A 16,878-nucleotide genomic window follows, 5' to 3' on the forward strand; every position below is an offset into this window, starting at 1 on the left:
TCAGAAACACCAAACACTTTGTTTCCATGTGTCTGATCCCATTCCATTCACTCCATTCCAGACGTTACTATGAGCCTGCCTCCCCTCTCACCACACGTCTCTGGAGAACGTTCTGTTGACTGAGAGACTCTTATTAATGCATGGATCCAAGAACAGCGTGAAGAAAATCTCACACGTCATGTCATTCTCCTGAATTAGTCAGCCTCCAGTCCGATGTATACTGAGATACACTATATATATATATATATACAAAAGTATAAGCTTGTGTCCCAAAAAAAACACAGAATTTCTAATTTGGGTCCCATGCTGAAAATGTTTAAGAACCTCTGCAATAAAGGATCATAGATTTCACCTGGATTGACCTGGTCTGTTATGGAAAGAGCAGGTGTTCCTAATGTTTTTAACATTCAGTGTATATGACTAACATACACTATATATATATATACAAAAGTATGTGGACACCAATTCAAATTAGTGGATTCATTTTCTTCAGCCACACCTGTTGCTGACAGGTGTATGAAATCAAGGCATTAGAACAGCTTACCGAACAGCTCAGTGACTTTTCAACGTGGCACCGTCATAGGATACCAACTTTCCAACATGTCAGTTCATTAAAGTTATGCCCTGCTAGAGCTATCCTGGTCAACAGCTTAGCCGCGAAGTGGTAGGCCTCACAAGTTCACCGAATGGGACTGCCGAGTGCTAAAAGGCAAAAATCATCTGTCCTCGGTTCCAAACTGCCTCTGGAAGCAACGTCAGCACAAGAACTGTTCGCCGGGAGCTTCATGAAATGGGTTTCCATGGCCGAGCAGCTGCACACAAGCCTAAGATCACCATGCCCAATGCCAAGCGTCGTCTGGAGTGGCGTAAACGGCATTAGACTCGACTCTAGAGCAGTGGAAACGCGTTCTCTGGAGGGATGAATCACACTTTCTGGCAGTCCGACAGACAAGTCTGGGTTTGGAGGATGCCAGGAGAACAATACCTACCCAAATGCATTGTGCCAACTGTAAAGTTTGGTGGAGGAGGAATAATGGTCTAGGGCTGTTATTCATGGTTCGGGCCCCTTAGTTCCAGTGAAGGGAAATCTTAACGTGACAGCATACAATGACATTCTAGACAATTCTGTGCTTCTAACTTTGTGGCAACAGTTTGAGGAAGGCCCTTTCCTGTTTCAGGATGACAATGGCCCCATGCACAAACGAGGTCCATGCAGAAATGGTTTGTCGAGATCGGTGTGGAAGAACTTGACTGGCCTGCACAGAGCCCTGACCTCAACCCCATCGAACACCTTTGGGATGAATTTGAACGCCGACTGTGAGCCAGGCCTAAATCACCCAACATCAGTGCCTGACCTCACTAATGGCTGAATTGAAGCAAGTCCCCGCAGCAATGTTCCAACATCTAGTGGAAAGCCTTCCCAGAAGAGTGGAGGCTGTTATAGTAGCAATGTTCCAACATCTAGTGGAAAGCCTTCCCAGAAGAGTGGAGGCTGTTATAGCAGCAATGTTCCAACATCTAGTGGAAAGCCTTCCCAGAAGAGTGGAGGCTGTTATAGTAGCAATGTTCCAACATCTAGTGGAAAGCCTTCCCAGAAGAGTGGAGGCTGTTATAGCAGCAATGTTCCAACATCTAGTGGAAAGCCTTCCCAGAAGAGTGGAGGCTGTTATAGTAGCAATGTTCCAACATCTAGTGGAAAGCCTTCCCAGAAGAGTGGAGGCTGTTATAGCAGCAATGTTCCAACATCTAGTGGAAAGCCTTCCCAGAAGAGTGGAGGCTGTTATAGCAGCAATGTTCCTACATCTAGTGGAAAGCCTTCCCAGAAGAGTGGAGGCTGTTATAGCAGCAAGGGGGGGGGGGAACTTCATATTAATGCCCATGATTTTGGAATGAGATGTTCAATGAGCAGGTGTCCACATACTTTTGGTCATGTAGTGTACCTCAAAGCCTTCTGTACCAACCTGAAGAAAGTCAGGTTTTCTACAGCTCCCCAGCAGAACGACTTCTGTTCCTCCATGTAGATGTGTTTCTATCTTTCCTGTTGTAGGCCACTATCTAACTTACTTCCCATGTTTATGGCTACCAGCAACCCCCTTTTCAACGCGTGCATGAGCGAGCGCATGAGTGATCCCACTCCCTCCCCCACTCCTTCCACCACCCTCTCCACCTCCGAGCAAACGGAGCTGGCCGACGCTCGTCCGGAGGGACGAGGAAGGGAGGAGGATGAGTTGGATGCTTTGCAGGATCTGAACGATGATATATTTTTGGACGATCCGTGCTCGGAGCTCGGGGATGATGATGATGATGATGATGAGGGAGAGGCGTGCCGAGGCGGCTCCAGCGAAAGCCTGGATCCCTTTTATGACCGCTCTCCGTTATTCAGTGTAGTGGGAAGGTTGGTGAGGTTTCAGGAACATGCTGAGGGTGGAAACTAGCTCTTTCACACGGAGACACTCTGGGTATCCGAGCGAGCACACACACGCACACACACACACACACACACACACACACACACACACACACACACACACACACACACACACACACACACACAGGTACACACACACACACACACACACACACACACACACACACACACACACACACACACACACACACACACACACAGACACACAGACACACACACATAGGAAATTAGCAACAATATTAATGGATAGAGGTTTTGTCATTGTTGTGGCAACCAAATTACACACATCCACATTGACCTGTCTTTGCTTTTATAAGTTGACATTTTCATTGCGTCTGTAAGGGCAGTCCAGTATTTTGTATATGGGCAAGAGAACCTTGTCTGTAAGGGCAGTCCAGTATTTTGTATAGGGGCAAGAGAACCTTGTCTGTAAGGGCAGTCCAGTATTTTGCAGAGGGGCAAGAGAACCTTGGCTGTAAGGGCAGTCCAATATTTTGCAGAGGGACAAGAGAACCTTGTATGTAGCTGTAGCGTGAGAACATGTTATTGAGAATGACATCATTTTGGCTAGCTCCATCCAATACAGAGATTAGAAGCCAGGCTAAATTACCCAAGATCCCCTGCCTCTCGTTCAGTCTGAGGCAGTCCCCTTTTTAAGTCAAGCTGTTTCCCCTCAAGCTCACGCCATAGCTGACTGTTCCAAGCACCACTATTTGCCTCTTAGTTCCGAGGGAGAAACTAATAGCCACACTGTCCTTTCATCCCTTATAACATGAATTAGACTTACTCTAAACTGTCAAACTCCAAAGATTAAGTTTTCATGTTGTTCAAAAAACATGACAGTAGAAAATTCCATCCATTTTTATCCCACCTAATATTGTAATTATTTGGTAGACATTTTGGGGTTTTAACACTTGTCTTTAATAATTTTGTTACTTTTGAATCTCATCAGAAATGATTTGTCTTTGTGAGCACCTATCTTCAGATTTATGTTACTGTCACATCATACCTTCAGCTTTATGTTACTGTCACATCACACCTTCAGCTTTATATTACTGTCACATCATACCTTCAGCTTTATATTACTGTCACATCACACCTTCAGCTTTATATTACTGTCACATCACATCTTCAGCTTTATGTTACTGTCACATCACACCTTCAGCTTTGTATTACTGTCACATCACACCTTCAGCTTTATGTTACTGTAATAGCATACTTTCAACTTTATATTACTGTCACATCACACCTTCGGCTTTATGTTACTGTCACATCACACCTTCAGCTTTATGTTACTGTCACATCACACCTTCAGCTTTATATTAGTCACATCATACCTTCAGCTTTGTTACTGTCACATCACCACTTCAGATTTATATTAGTCACATCATACCTTCAACTTTATGTTACTGTCACATCACACCTTCAGCTTTGTTACTGTCACATCATACCTTCAGCTTTATATTACTGTCATAGCGTACCTTCAGCTTTATTTTACTGTCACATCACACCTTCAGCTTTATATTACTGTCATAGCGTACTTTCAGCTTTATATTACTGTCATAGCGTACCTTCAGCTTTATATTAGTCACATCATACCTTCAGCTTTATATTACTGTCACATCACACCTTCAGCTTTATGTTACTGTCACATCACACCTTCAGCTTTATGTTACTGTCATAGCGTACCTTCAGCTTTATATTACTGTCACATCACACTTTCAGCTTTATATTACTGTCATAGCGTACCTTCAGCTTTATATTACTGTCACATCACACCTTCAGCTTTATGTTACTGTCACATCACACCCTCAGCTTTATATTACTGTCATAGCATACCTTATATTACTGTCATAGCGTACCTTCAGCTTTATATTACTGTCACATCACACCTTCAGCTTTATGTTACTGTCACATCACACCTTCAGCTTTATATTACTGTCATAGCGTACCTTCAGCTTTAAATTACTGTCATAGCGTACCTTCAGCTTTATATTACTGTCACATCACACCTTCAGCTTTATGTTACTGTCACATCACACCTTCAGCTTTATATTACTGTCATAGCATACCTTCAGCTTTATATTACTGTCATAGCGTACCTTCAGCTTTATATTACTGTCACATCACACCTTCAGCTTTATGTTACTGTCACATCACACCCTCAGCTTTATATTACTGTCATAGCATACCTTATATTACTGTCATAGCGTACCTTCAGCTTTATATTACTGTCACATCACACCTTCAGCTTTATGTTACTGTCACATCACACCTTCAGCTTTATATTACTGTCATAGCGTACCTTCAGCTTTAAATTACTGTCATAGCGTACCTTCAGCTTTATATTACTGTCACATCACACCTTCAGCTTTATGTTACTGTCACATCACACCTTCAGCTTTATATTACTGTCATAGCATACCTTCAGCTTTATATTACTGTCATAGCGTACCTTCAGCTTTAAATTACTGTCATAGCATACCTTCAGCTTTATATTACTGTCATAGCATACCTTCAGCTTTATGTTACTGGCACATCACACCTTCAGCTTTATGTTACTGTCACATCACACCTTCAGCTTTATATTACTGGCACATCATACCTTCAGCTTTATATTACTGTCACATCACACCTTCAGCTTTATGTTACTGTCATAGCATACCTTCAGCATTATGTTACTGTCACATCACATCTTCAGCTTTGTATTACTGTCACATCACACCTTCAGCTTTATATTACTGTCACATCACACCTTCAGCTTTATATTACTGTCATAGCGTACCTTCAGCTTTATATTACTGTCACGTCATACCTTCAGCTTTATGTTACTGTCACATCACACCTTCAGCTTTGTTACTGTCACATCATACCTTCAGCTTTATATTACTGTCACATCACACCTTCACCTTTATATTACTGTCATAGCGTACCTTCAGCTTTATATTACTGTCACGTCATACCTTCAGCTTTATGTTACTGTCACATCACACCTTCAGCTTTGTTACTGTCACATCATACCCTCAGCTTTGTGTTACTGTCACAGCACACCTTCAGCTTTATATTACTGTCATAGCACACCTTCAGCTTTATATTACTGTCATAGCATACCTTCAGCTTTATATTACTGTCATAGCATACCTTCAGCTTTATGTTACTGTCATAACACACCTTCAGCTTTATGTTACTCTCATAGCATACCTTCAGTGTTATGTTATTGTCATAGCACACCTTCAGCTTTATGTTACTGTCATAGCGTACCTTCAGCTTTATATTACTGTCACGTCATACCTTCAGCTTTATGTTACTGTCACATCATACCTTCAGCTTCATATTACTGTCATAGCGTACCTTCAGCTTTATATTACTGTCACGTCATACCTTCAGCTTTATGTTACTGTCACATCATACCTTCAGCTTTGTTACTGTCACATCATACCTTCAGCTTTATATTACTGTCACATTACACCTTCAATTTTATGTTACTGTCATAGCGTACCTTCAGCTTTATATTACTGTCACGTCATACCTTCAGCTTTATGTTACTGTCACATCATACCTTCAGCTTTGTTACTGTCACATCATACCCTCAGCTTTATGTTACTGTCACAGCACACCTTCAGCTTTATGTTACTGTCATAGCATACCTTCAGCTTTATATTACTGTCATAGCATACCTTCAGCTTTATGTTACTGTCATAGCACACCTTCAGCTTTATGTTACTGTCATAGCATACCTTCAGCTTTATGTTACTGTCATAGCACACCTTCAGCTTTATGTTACTGTCATAGCATACCTTCAGCTTTATGTTACTCTCTCATCACACCTTCAGCTTTATGTTACTGTCATAGCGTACCTTCAGCTTTATATTACTGTCACGTCATACCTTCAGCTTTATGTTACTGTCACATCATACCTTCAGCTTTGTTACTTTCACATCATACCTTCAGCTTTATGTTACTGTCATAGCACACCTTCAGCTTTATGTTACTGTCATAGCACAGCTTCAGCTTTATGTTACTGTCATAGCATACCTTCAGCTTTATGTTACTGTCATAGCACACCTTCAGCTTTATGTTACTGTCATAGCATACCTTCAGCTTTATGTTACTGTCTCATCACACCTTCAGCTTTATGTTACTGTCACAGCACACCTTCAGCTTTATGTTACTGTCATAGCATACCTTCAGCTTTATGTTACTGTCATAGCATACCTTCAGCTTTATGTTACTCTCATAGCACAGCTTCAGCTTTATGTTACTGTCATAGCATACCTTCAGCTTTATGTTACTGTCTCATCGCACCTTCAGCTTTATGTTACTGTCATAGCATACCTTCAGCTTTATGTTACTGTCTCATTATACCTTCAGCTTTATATTACTGTCATAGCGTACCTTTATGCACACAGGTCAGGGAGGGATGCTCTTTCTTGACACTGATGTCAAACACGTTGGTGCATCCATCCATGTCACTTTGCTTTAGTAGTAATCCAAGCAGAGTTGTTGCTCAACGAATGCTTGGGGTGTTTGTCTCACCATCAGACCATCATCTGAAACAAGTACACATCTCATATATCTTCTGACATTTGTTTTTGTTTCTGCTCAACACACAGCAGCTACTCGCGACTAGATGTCCTTGCCATGTCATGAATGTTCTCTTGATAATACATATAAATGAATCATCAATTGATTCATGCGAAGCACCTGATTCAGGAAGTGATTTAGGAAGACGCAATATCTCAAGATGAAAGAGCTAGTTTCTACCACAGCTATCTATTTTAGGCATGCCAGAGCACATTATTCTTTATTTGTACATTTTTTTTGGAAATGTTTTACATTGGCTCCCTTTTTTGTTTGTTGCACTTCCAGTCCACTTCCTGTGGGAGTGGGTTTGCTTTTGAAATATCTATTGTGTCATTCTTTGTTATTTTTTACCTTAAAACTTATTTCAAGCTGTTGACTGTGAGTTTAAGCTTTTTTTTTTTGCCATGTTCTGTATTATGAGGATTTCTGCTTTATTTGTTTTTCAATTCATTTTGAGTTAAAGAAGGCAAAGAAAGCTTCTTCTTTAATTTTTGTTTTCGTCTTTCTGTCCTGAGCCTTCTTTGCACCTCACCAATGTTGTCGTAAAGCCTACCCTTTCTAGCTCCCTTTTACCCCTTAAATGTCTACCCGCCTCATTGGCACTTTGGAAATGTTATCCTTGACTGCAAGACACAATATGTTATTACAAAGATTATAGCTAGGAGTTATGGAATCTGACAATCTAGGAGATTGAAAACGAAATAACCTAAAGATGTCCCATTCTAGGTTGTGGTCTTGTGGTAACTTCAAGCTATGGAACTACACGCATTACATACAATATAACAATGTTTCTACGTTTTGGGAAATGGAAAATATGTTGCCAAAATGACATACAGTTCGTCAGTTGTTGTCTCTGGACGTTATCTCTCTGTCCTGGTGTTCTGGTGTCTCTGTTATCTCTAATGGTACATTCACTATTCTTTCTTCTCTTCAATTCTCTCTCTGTCTCTTTCTGTCTCTACCTCCCTCTCTCTCGCTCGCTCTCTTTCTGTCCTACCTCCCTCTCTCTCTCTCTCGCTCTCTTTCTGTCTCTCTGTCTTTCTCTCTCTCGCTCTCTTTCTGTCTCTACCTCCCTCTCTCTCGCTCGCTCTCTTTCTGTCTCTACCTCCCTCTCTCTCTCTCTCCCTCTCTCTCTCTCTCTCCCATCCAGAGCCTTTGTGTACCTGAGTAACCTGCTGTACCCTGTGTCCCTGGTCCATCGCGTGGCCATCGTCAGTGAGAAGGGAGAGGTTAAAGGATTCCTCAGGGTGGCTGTACAGGCGATCTCAGGTAAGATCTGGACCCCCCCCCCCTCCCCGTTGTCACATCAACCAACCAAATCAGTCAATCAAACAACCAAACAAAGAATGCCTAACCTACTGAAGCATGTAGACATGTACATAAGGGACTCGGGTTTCTTTAAAAGATACACAGTAGTAATACAAGTCAGGTTTGACAGAGTGTGACTTCTAGAGGAAGTGAAGGTGCTTTGTGTTTCCCTCCAGCCGATGAGGAGGCTCCTGACTACGGATCCGGTGTCCGTCAGTCTGGCACCGCCAAGATCTCCTTCGAGGACCGGGAGTTTGAGAAGGTATGTCTCCTGAGCTGTTTTGTCTACTCTAACTATGTACCCATTGATGGATTGCTGGATGTGATGTATTGGCAAATGAGAGGCTTTAAAGCCACTAGTCGGTCGTATTGGCAGTCCGCAATAAGCCACTAGACGGTCGTATTGGCAGTCCGCAATAAGCCACTAGTCGACCATATTGGCAGTCCCCAATAAGCCACTAGACGGTCGTATTGGCAGTCCCCAATAACCCACTAGTCGGTCGTATTGGCAGTCCGTAATAAGCCACTAGACGATCGTATTGGCAGTCCGCAATAAGCCACTAGTCGGTCGTATTGGCAGTCCCCAATAACCCACTAGACGGTCGTATTGACAGTCCCCAATAAGCCACTAGACGGTCGTATTGGCAGTCCCCAATAAGCCACTAGACAATCGTATTGGCAGTCCCCAATAAGCCACTAGTCGACCATATTGGCAGTCCCCAATAAGCCACTAGACGATCGTATTGGCAGTCCCCAATAACCCACTAGACGGTCGTATTGGCAGTCCGCAATAAGCCACTAGTCGACCATATTGGCAGTCCCCAATAAGCCACTAGACGATCGTATTGGCAGTCCCCAATAAGCCACTAGTCGGTCGTATTGGCAGTCCGTAATAAGCCACTAGTCGGTCGTATTGGCAGTCCCCAATAAGCCACTAATCGACCATATTGGCAGTCCCCAATAAGCCACTAGACGATCGTATTGGCAGTCCCCAATAAGCCACTAGTCGGTCGTATTGGCAGTCCATAATAAGCCACTAGTCGACCATATTGGCAGTCCCCAATAACCCACTAGTCGGTCGTATTGGCAGTCCGCAATAAGCCACTAGTCGGTCGTATTGGCAGTCCCCAATAACCCACTAGACGGTCGTATTGGCAGTCCGCAATAAGCCACTAGTCGACCATATTGGCAGTCCCCAATAATGCACTAGTCGACCATATTGGCAGTCCCCAATAAGCCACTAGTCGGTCGTATTGGCAGTCCCCAATAAGCCACTAGTCGACCATATTGGCAGTCCACAATAAGCCACTAGTCGGTCGTATTGGCAGTCCCCAATAAGCCACTAGTCGGTCGTATTGGCAGTCCCCAATAAGCCACTAGACGGTCGTATTGGCAGTCCCCAATAAGCCACTAGTCGGTCGTATTGGCAGTCCCCAATAAGCCACTAGTCGACCATATTGGCACTCCCCATTCCTTCTCCAGAGGAATGAATGGAATTATTCATACAGTATTTCAATGAAATGTTTCAAGGATAAAATTGCATGCATTTATAGGCTCAGCTGCACTCGCTGATTTGTCCTCGTATTTTGACATGCAGTGACAGTTTCCTGTAGAACAAACAACCTTTTACATAATAACTGTTCTGCTAATGTAACTATGTACACCTTTTCAACATTAATAAATAAAATCAAGAAAATATTACTAAAAAACTAAAGTAAATTTAAAAAACAAAAAAAACAATAACGAGGCTATATACAGGGGGCACCGGTACCGAGTCAATGTGCGGATTTACAGGTTAGTTGAGGTCATTTGTACATGTAGGTAGGGTTAAAGTGACTATGAATCGATAATACACAGCGAGTTGCAGCAGTGTAAAAACAAAGGGGGGGTCAGTGTAAATAGTTTGGGTGGTCATTTGATTAACTGTTTAGTAGTCTTATGGTTTGGGGTGTAGAAGCTGTTAAGGAGCCTTTCAAACCTGGACTTGGTGCTCCGGTACCGCTTGCCGTGCGGTAGCAGAGAGAACAGTCTATGACTAGGGTGACTGGTATATCGGTCCTGGATGACTGGTATATCGGTCCTGGATGACTGGTATATCGGTCCTGGATGACTGGTATATAGGTCCTGGATGACTGGTATATAGGTCCTGGATGACTGGTTGAGGGGGAGTGTTGAGGGGACGTGTTGAGGGGACGTGTTGAGGGGGAGTGTTGAGGGGGAGTGTTGAGGGGTATGAACACAGTGATCACGCTGGTTCCTTCAGGCTAGGTTACCCTGGACATTATATGCAACTAAGAAGTTGAAAATGAGCAACAGATGACGTCAGTTTACATAAGTTGTTTATCACAGTAGGGTTATCAAATGTGTCAAAGTAATGAAGTGGGTTCTGTATTTGTACAAATGATGAGCCTTTGAAAGCTGTTGCCACTGACAGGTGAAGGTTACTATAATCTCGGTCGACCAACAGCCTAACGACCAAGCAATCGACCAGTCGACTAATTGGGGCAGTGCGAAGATGGAGGCGCAGATGACTTCAAAACAGCGCCCCCTGTCAGCCGTCTAGTGTATATATAAATCATTGTATGTACCTTCCCTAGTTTTACACAGACCTTGTAACCTCCCTTAGCTTTACTTACTGTATGCTGTCCCTTGTGGTCAGTTCCAGGCTACGTCTTCTAGCTTTAATGTCAGTGGCTAGGCCACTCCCTCTATCTCTGCTAACTGTATGCCGTCTTCTAGCTAGTTAGTGACTACCTCCTAGGTTTGCTAGCTTCTCTTCCAGCTTTGCTAACTATGCTGTCCCTTGTGGCCAGTTCCAGGCTGAGTCGTGCCCCGCTGGTCTGTCCCATACTGGGGCGTCCCAGGAGGAGCTGCGTTTCGTGGAGGGGGAGGGACAGAACTCAGAGACGGGACCCTCAGCCGATGAAGTCAACAACAATACATGTGCGGGTAACCACCACTAGCTGTGTAGTCTCCTCAGCCTCTGTGGTGTCTCCTCAGCCTCTGTGGTCTCTCCTCAGCCTCTGTGGTGTCTCCTCAGACTCTGTGGTGTCTCCTCAGCCTCTGTGGTGTCTCTGTGTAGTCTCCTCAGACTCTGTGGTGTCTCCTCAGCCTCTGTGGTGTCTCCTCAGCCTCTGTGGTCTCTCCTCAGCCTCTGTGGTGTCTCCTCAGACTCTGTGGTGTCTCCTCAGCCTCTGTGGTGTCTCTGTGTAGTCTCCTCAGCCTCTGTGGTGTCTCGTCAAACTGTTCTGCATTCGTGATTAGCTGTAGAGAACTCTGTGTGAGGAGTCTGTCTGTGAGGCTGTGGTCTGTCTGTGAGGCTGTGGTCTGTCTGTCGTGGGTGTGGTCTGTGTATGTGGGTGTGGCCTTCAGAAAGCCTTCAGGAAGTATTCATACCCCTTGATTTATTCAACACTTTATTGTGTTACCGCCTGAACTCAAAATGGATTATATTTATTTGTATCTCACCTATCTACACACTATGTCCCATAATGACAAAGTGAAAACATGTTTTTATAAATGATTGAACATGCAACTTATGTGACTTGTTAACCATTTCTACACCTGAACTCATTTAGGCTCCTTAATATAACACAGGGATTGAATACTTATTGTGTAACAGTGGGTGAGTGATGGGTGTGGAGTCAGACGCAGAGAGCAAAAGTAAACGGGGAAACAACGCTTTAATGCCCTCTACCAAATAACAGGTCCAAACATGGGTGAAGCCCTAAACACAGGTGCAAACAAACCCAAAACCACTGTTACAAAAACCCGGACAGCGAAAACCCAAAAGACAACGATACACCACTAACGTAACAGTAACAACAAGCCCCCACAAACAACCAGCAGGATAAACTAACTTAAATAACACCCATCCCAAAACCCCAACAAGGAACAGGTGAAAACAATCAGACAAAAACAAACGAAAAGGAAAAAGGGATCAGTGGCAGCTAGTAGACCGGCGACGACGACCGCCGAGCTCCACCCGAACAGGAAGGGCAGCCATCTTCAGTGGTATTCGTGACGTATTGACTCAAGACACTTCAGCGTTACATTTTTCATTAATTTTTCATTAATTTTTCATTAATCATTTCTAAAACCATAATTCCACTTTGACATTACGGGGTATTGTGTGCAGGCCAGTGACACAAAATCTAAATGTAATCCATTTTAAATTCAGGCCGTAACACAACAAAATGTAGAAAAAGTCAAGGCAGGTGAATACCTTCTGAAGGCACTGTAAGTGTGTTTGGTCTGTGTTCATATCTGCATAATGCTAAATGTATTTATGTCCTGCTAGGTAGTGTGTTTATCAGTGTGCCAGTGGGAGGCAACTGCCTGACGTTATACCGTGTTGTTTTAAGTAAGGATGTAGTGTTGGTGAAGAGAGAAATAGCTCAGTGTGCCATAATGAAAACACAGGAAGCATGACTACATTCAATGTCTCTTCTATGTCTGTTTTAACCCCCTGTAGCCGGTCCAGATGAGTTGGAGAGCCCCCTGAAGACCAACCTGGAGGGAGGAGCTCTGGACGGAACCCTGGAACACCTGAGGATAGGTAACATCCTCACCTTCAGAGTGACGGTCCTCCAGGCCTTCAGCATCTCCGCAGAGTATGCTGACATCTTCTGCCAGTTCAAGTAAGTTGTTGTTGTTTTTCTTCTTCTTCAGTAAAGTCTTATCAGATCTTTAGGTCTATCAGGTATATATCCCATTAGGTCTATCAGGTATATATCCCATTAGGTCTATCAGGTATATATCCCATTAGGTCTATCAGGTATATATCCCATTAGGTCTATCAGACATTGTAACAGACGGAGTGATAGCTAACCAGGCCCTCACTCTTTCTGACCGTCTATAGTTTCATCCACCGCCACGATGAGGCCTTTTCCACAGAGCCTCTGAAGAACACAGGGCGAGGTCCTCCTCTGGGCTTCTACCACGTACAAAACGTAAGCAGTTGAATGATTAATGAAAAGTATGTGCTAATATGATCAGTCACAAACAGGTAATGGGGATTAGAGGGCCGAAGAGTTTTCAGATGACTAAAAAAAGGATTTCAGTGATCCAAGTAGAATTTTTGCAAGGGTCCCCTCGCGGGGTGTCCTTGAATTGATTTAGTTCATAAATTAACAGCAACAGCATGTCTGGTTGCCGTCCGAACACAAGGAGTGCTGTTCACAGGTTTAGTTTATAGTCCTGGAACAAGGAAGACGTGAGACCTCTTGTCAGCAGAGCTGGCTCAGTTGAGGAAAAGGTTCCAATGGTCGAATCATCGGCCCATTCAACGCTGACATTGTTCTGTGATCTGAGCAGCCCATGAATCAATAATTTCTCCATAGGAGGGGTATTTTGTATACTCTCATAACATATTCCAACATCCACGTGAAGACAAAAACATACTTTTCCTTGGACAAGTGAGGGTAATACACTGAGGGGCCAGAGAGAACAGTCTATGACTAGGGTGGCTGAAGTCTGACAATTTATAGGGCCTTTCTCTGACACCGCCTGGTATAGAGGTCCTGGATGGCAGGAAGCTTGTCCCCAGTAAAGTACTGGGTAGTTCGCACTACCCTCTGTAGTGCCTTGCAGTCGGAGGTCGAGCATTTACCATACCAGGCAGTGATGCAAACAGAAGCTGTCGATGGTGCAGCTGTAGAACCTTTTCAGGATCTGAGGACCCATGCCAAATCTTTTCAGTCTCCCGAGGGTGAATAGGTTTTGTTGTGCCCTCTTCACGACTGTCTTGGTGTTCTTGGACCACGTTAGTTTATTGGTGATGTGGACACCAAGGAACTTGAAGCTCTCAACCTGCTCCACTGCAGCCGCGTCGATGAGAATGGGGGCATGCTCTGTCCTCCTTTTCCTGTAGTCCACAATCATCTCATTTGTCTTGATCACGTTGAGGGAGAGGTTGTTGTCCTGGCACCACACAGCCAGGTCTCTGACCTCCTCCCTATAGGCTGTCTCGTCTTTGTCGGTGAACAGGCCTACCACTGTTGTGTCATCGGCACACTTAATGATGGTGATGGTGTTGGAGTCATGCCTGACCGTGCAGTCACGAATGAACAGGGAGAACAGGAGGGGTCTGAGCACGCACCCCTGAGGGGTCCCTGTGTTGAGGATCAGCGTGGCGGACGTGTTGTTACCTACGCTTACCACCTGGGGGCGGCCCGTCAGGAAGTCCAGGATCGAGTTGCAGAGGGAGGTGTTTAGTCCCAGGGTCTTTAATTTAGTGATGAGCTCTGAGGGCACAATGGTGTTGAACGCTGAGCTGTAGTCAATGAACAGCATTCTCACATAGGTGTTGCTTTTGTCCAGGTGGGAAACGGCAGTCTGGAGTGGAATAGAGATTGCATCATCTGTGGATCTGTTGGGGCGGTAGGCAAATTGGGGTGGGTTTAGGGTTTCTGGGATAATGATGTTGATGTGAGCCATGACCAACCTTTCAAAGCACTTCACGGCTCCAGACGAGAGAGTCATTTAGGCAGGTTACTTTAATGTTCTTGGGCACAGGCACTATGGTGGTTTGCTTAAAACATGTTGGTATTACAGACTCGGACAGGGAGAGTTTGAAAATGTCAGTGAAGACACTTGCTAGTTGGTCAGAACATGCTTGCAGTACACGTCCTGGTAATCCGTCTGGCAATGCTGCCTTGTGAATGTTGACCTGTTTAAACGTCTTACTCACATTGGCTGCGGAGAGCGTAATCACACAGTATCCGGAACAGCTTGTGCTCTCATGCATGTTTCAGTGTTATTTGCCTCGAAGCGAACATAGAGGTAGTTTAGCTCATCTGGTAGGCTCTTGTCACTGGGCAGCTCTCGGCTGTGCTTCCCTTTGTAGTGTGTAATGGTTTGCAAGCCCTGCCACATCCGACGAGCATCAGAGCCGGTGTAGTAGGATTCGATCTGAGTCCTGTATTGACGCTTTGCCTGTTTGATGTTTTGTCGGTGGGCATAGCGGGATTTCTTATAAGCTCCCGGGTTAAAGTCCTGCTCCCTGGAAGTCACGTATATTGATGAAACCAGTGACTGATGTGTGGTGTACTCCTCAATGCCATTGGAGGAATCCCAGAACATATTTCAGTCTGTGCAGTCCTGTAGCTTAACATCTGCGTCATCTGACCGAGTCACTGATACTTCCCACTTTAATTTTAGCTTGTAAGCAGGAGTCAGGATGATAGAATTATGGTCAGATTTGCCAAATGGAGGGAGAGCTTTGTATGCGTCTCTGTGTGTGCAGTGAAGGTTAAATTAGTTTTTCCCCCCTCTGGTTGCACATTTAACATGCTGATAGAAATTTGGTAAAACTGATTTTAAGTTTCCCTGCATTAAAGTCCCCGGCCACTAGGGGCACCGCCTCTGGGTGAACGTTTTCTTGTTTGCTTATGGAGGAATGCAGCTCATATAATGCTGTCTTAGTGCCAGCCTCTGACTGTGGTGTTATGTAAACAGCTACGAAGAATACAGATGAAAACTCTCTAGGTAGATAGTGTGGTCTATAGCTTATCATGAGATACTCTACCTCGGGCGAGGGTTAGATATTGGGTTAGATATTGTACACCAGCTGTTATTTACATAACAGCCACCACTTGTCTTACTAGATGCCACTGTATAACCAGCCAGCTGTATGTTGATAGTATTGAGGCTGTTCAGAGTGAAAACGTGGGGGGATTGCAACTCAATATTCGGAAGGTGTTCTTAATTTTTTGTACACTCCTGAACAAGGTCTTGTTCGAAAAACACTTTTAACCATGTCATTTTAAGTCAGTTTACATCGTTTCTTGAGGGCTAGGCGTCCCGTCAGGGACACCTGTCGACAACTTCCGGTGAAATTGGAGGGCGCGCAATTTAAATAAACAATCATAAAATTACGGATATTTAACATTTACAAGTGTCTTATATCGGTTAAAAGCTTAAATTCTTGTTAATCTAACTGCATTGCCCGATTTACAATAGGCTTTACAGCGAAAGCATGCCATGCGGTTGTTTGAGGAGGGCGCCCCACATCTAAATATTTTTCAACCAGCACAGGTTTCATAAATTCACAAATAGCGATTAAATATTCACTTTTTGAAGATCTTCCTCTGCTTTGCAATCCGAAGGGTCCCAGCTACATGTAGTGTCGTTGTGTTAGGTAAAATCCTTATTTTTTTTCAATTTAGTTGGCGCTATCGATTTGAGTAATCCACTCGTTCAACTTGCAGAGAAATTAATCCAAAAAGCTACTGCTAAACTTTCTTAAAACAAGTTGAAATACATTTCTATTTAATCCTAAAATGTAATTAACTAATATTTCATACGGAAAGGAGTATGTTCAATAGGAAAGTGATATTAGCAGGTACGCGTCCTCTTCATCACGTACGCACAGACTGATTTCTCTTGAGTCCCAGTACTAAAACTCATTATTCTTCCTCGTTTTGGAAGAAACAAGCCTGAAACCTTGAACACAGAATGTTGACATCTAGTGGAAGCCATATGAATTGTAATCTGGGATTTTCTCCTACCATATCAATTGTGTTATAGTCTCATACATTATTTTAACATTTCTACCA

The 16,878-nt window shown here is 43.7% G+C and overlaps 1 protein-coding gene across 1 annotated transcript in view; it reads left to right on the forward strand.

Moving 5' to 3' along the window:
* The window catches only part of kif1aa (kinesin family member 1Aa), a 196,828-nt gene that overhangs the window by 96,517 nt on the left and 83,433 nt on the right, over window positions 1-16,878 (forward strand). Inside the window, exons 24-29 of the mRNA XM_064936187.1 lie at window positions 2,087-2,395; window positions 8,163-8,281; window positions 8,497-8,582; window positions 11,134-11,263; window positions 12,795-12,960; window positions 13,182-13,272. Of these exons, the coding sequence (XP_064792259.1) occupies window positions 2,087-2,395; window positions 8,163-8,281; window positions 8,497-8,582; window positions 11,134-11,263; window positions 12,795-12,960; window positions 13,182-13,272 (901 nt within the window). The remainder of the gene's footprint in view (window positions 1-2,086; window positions 2,396-8,162; window positions 8,282-8,496; window positions 8,583-11,133; window positions 11,264-12,794; window positions 12,961-13,181; window positions 13,273-16,878) is intronic.

This window comes from Oncorhynchus masou, chromosome 24 (assembly GCF_036934945.1).
Source record: "Oncorhynchus masou masou isolate Uvic2021 chromosome 24, UVic_Omas_1.1, whole genome shotgun sequence".
Taxonomy (NCBI): domain Eukaryota; kingdom Metazoa; phylum Chordata; class Actinopteri; order Salmoniformes; family Salmonidae; genus Oncorhynchus; species Oncorhynchus masou.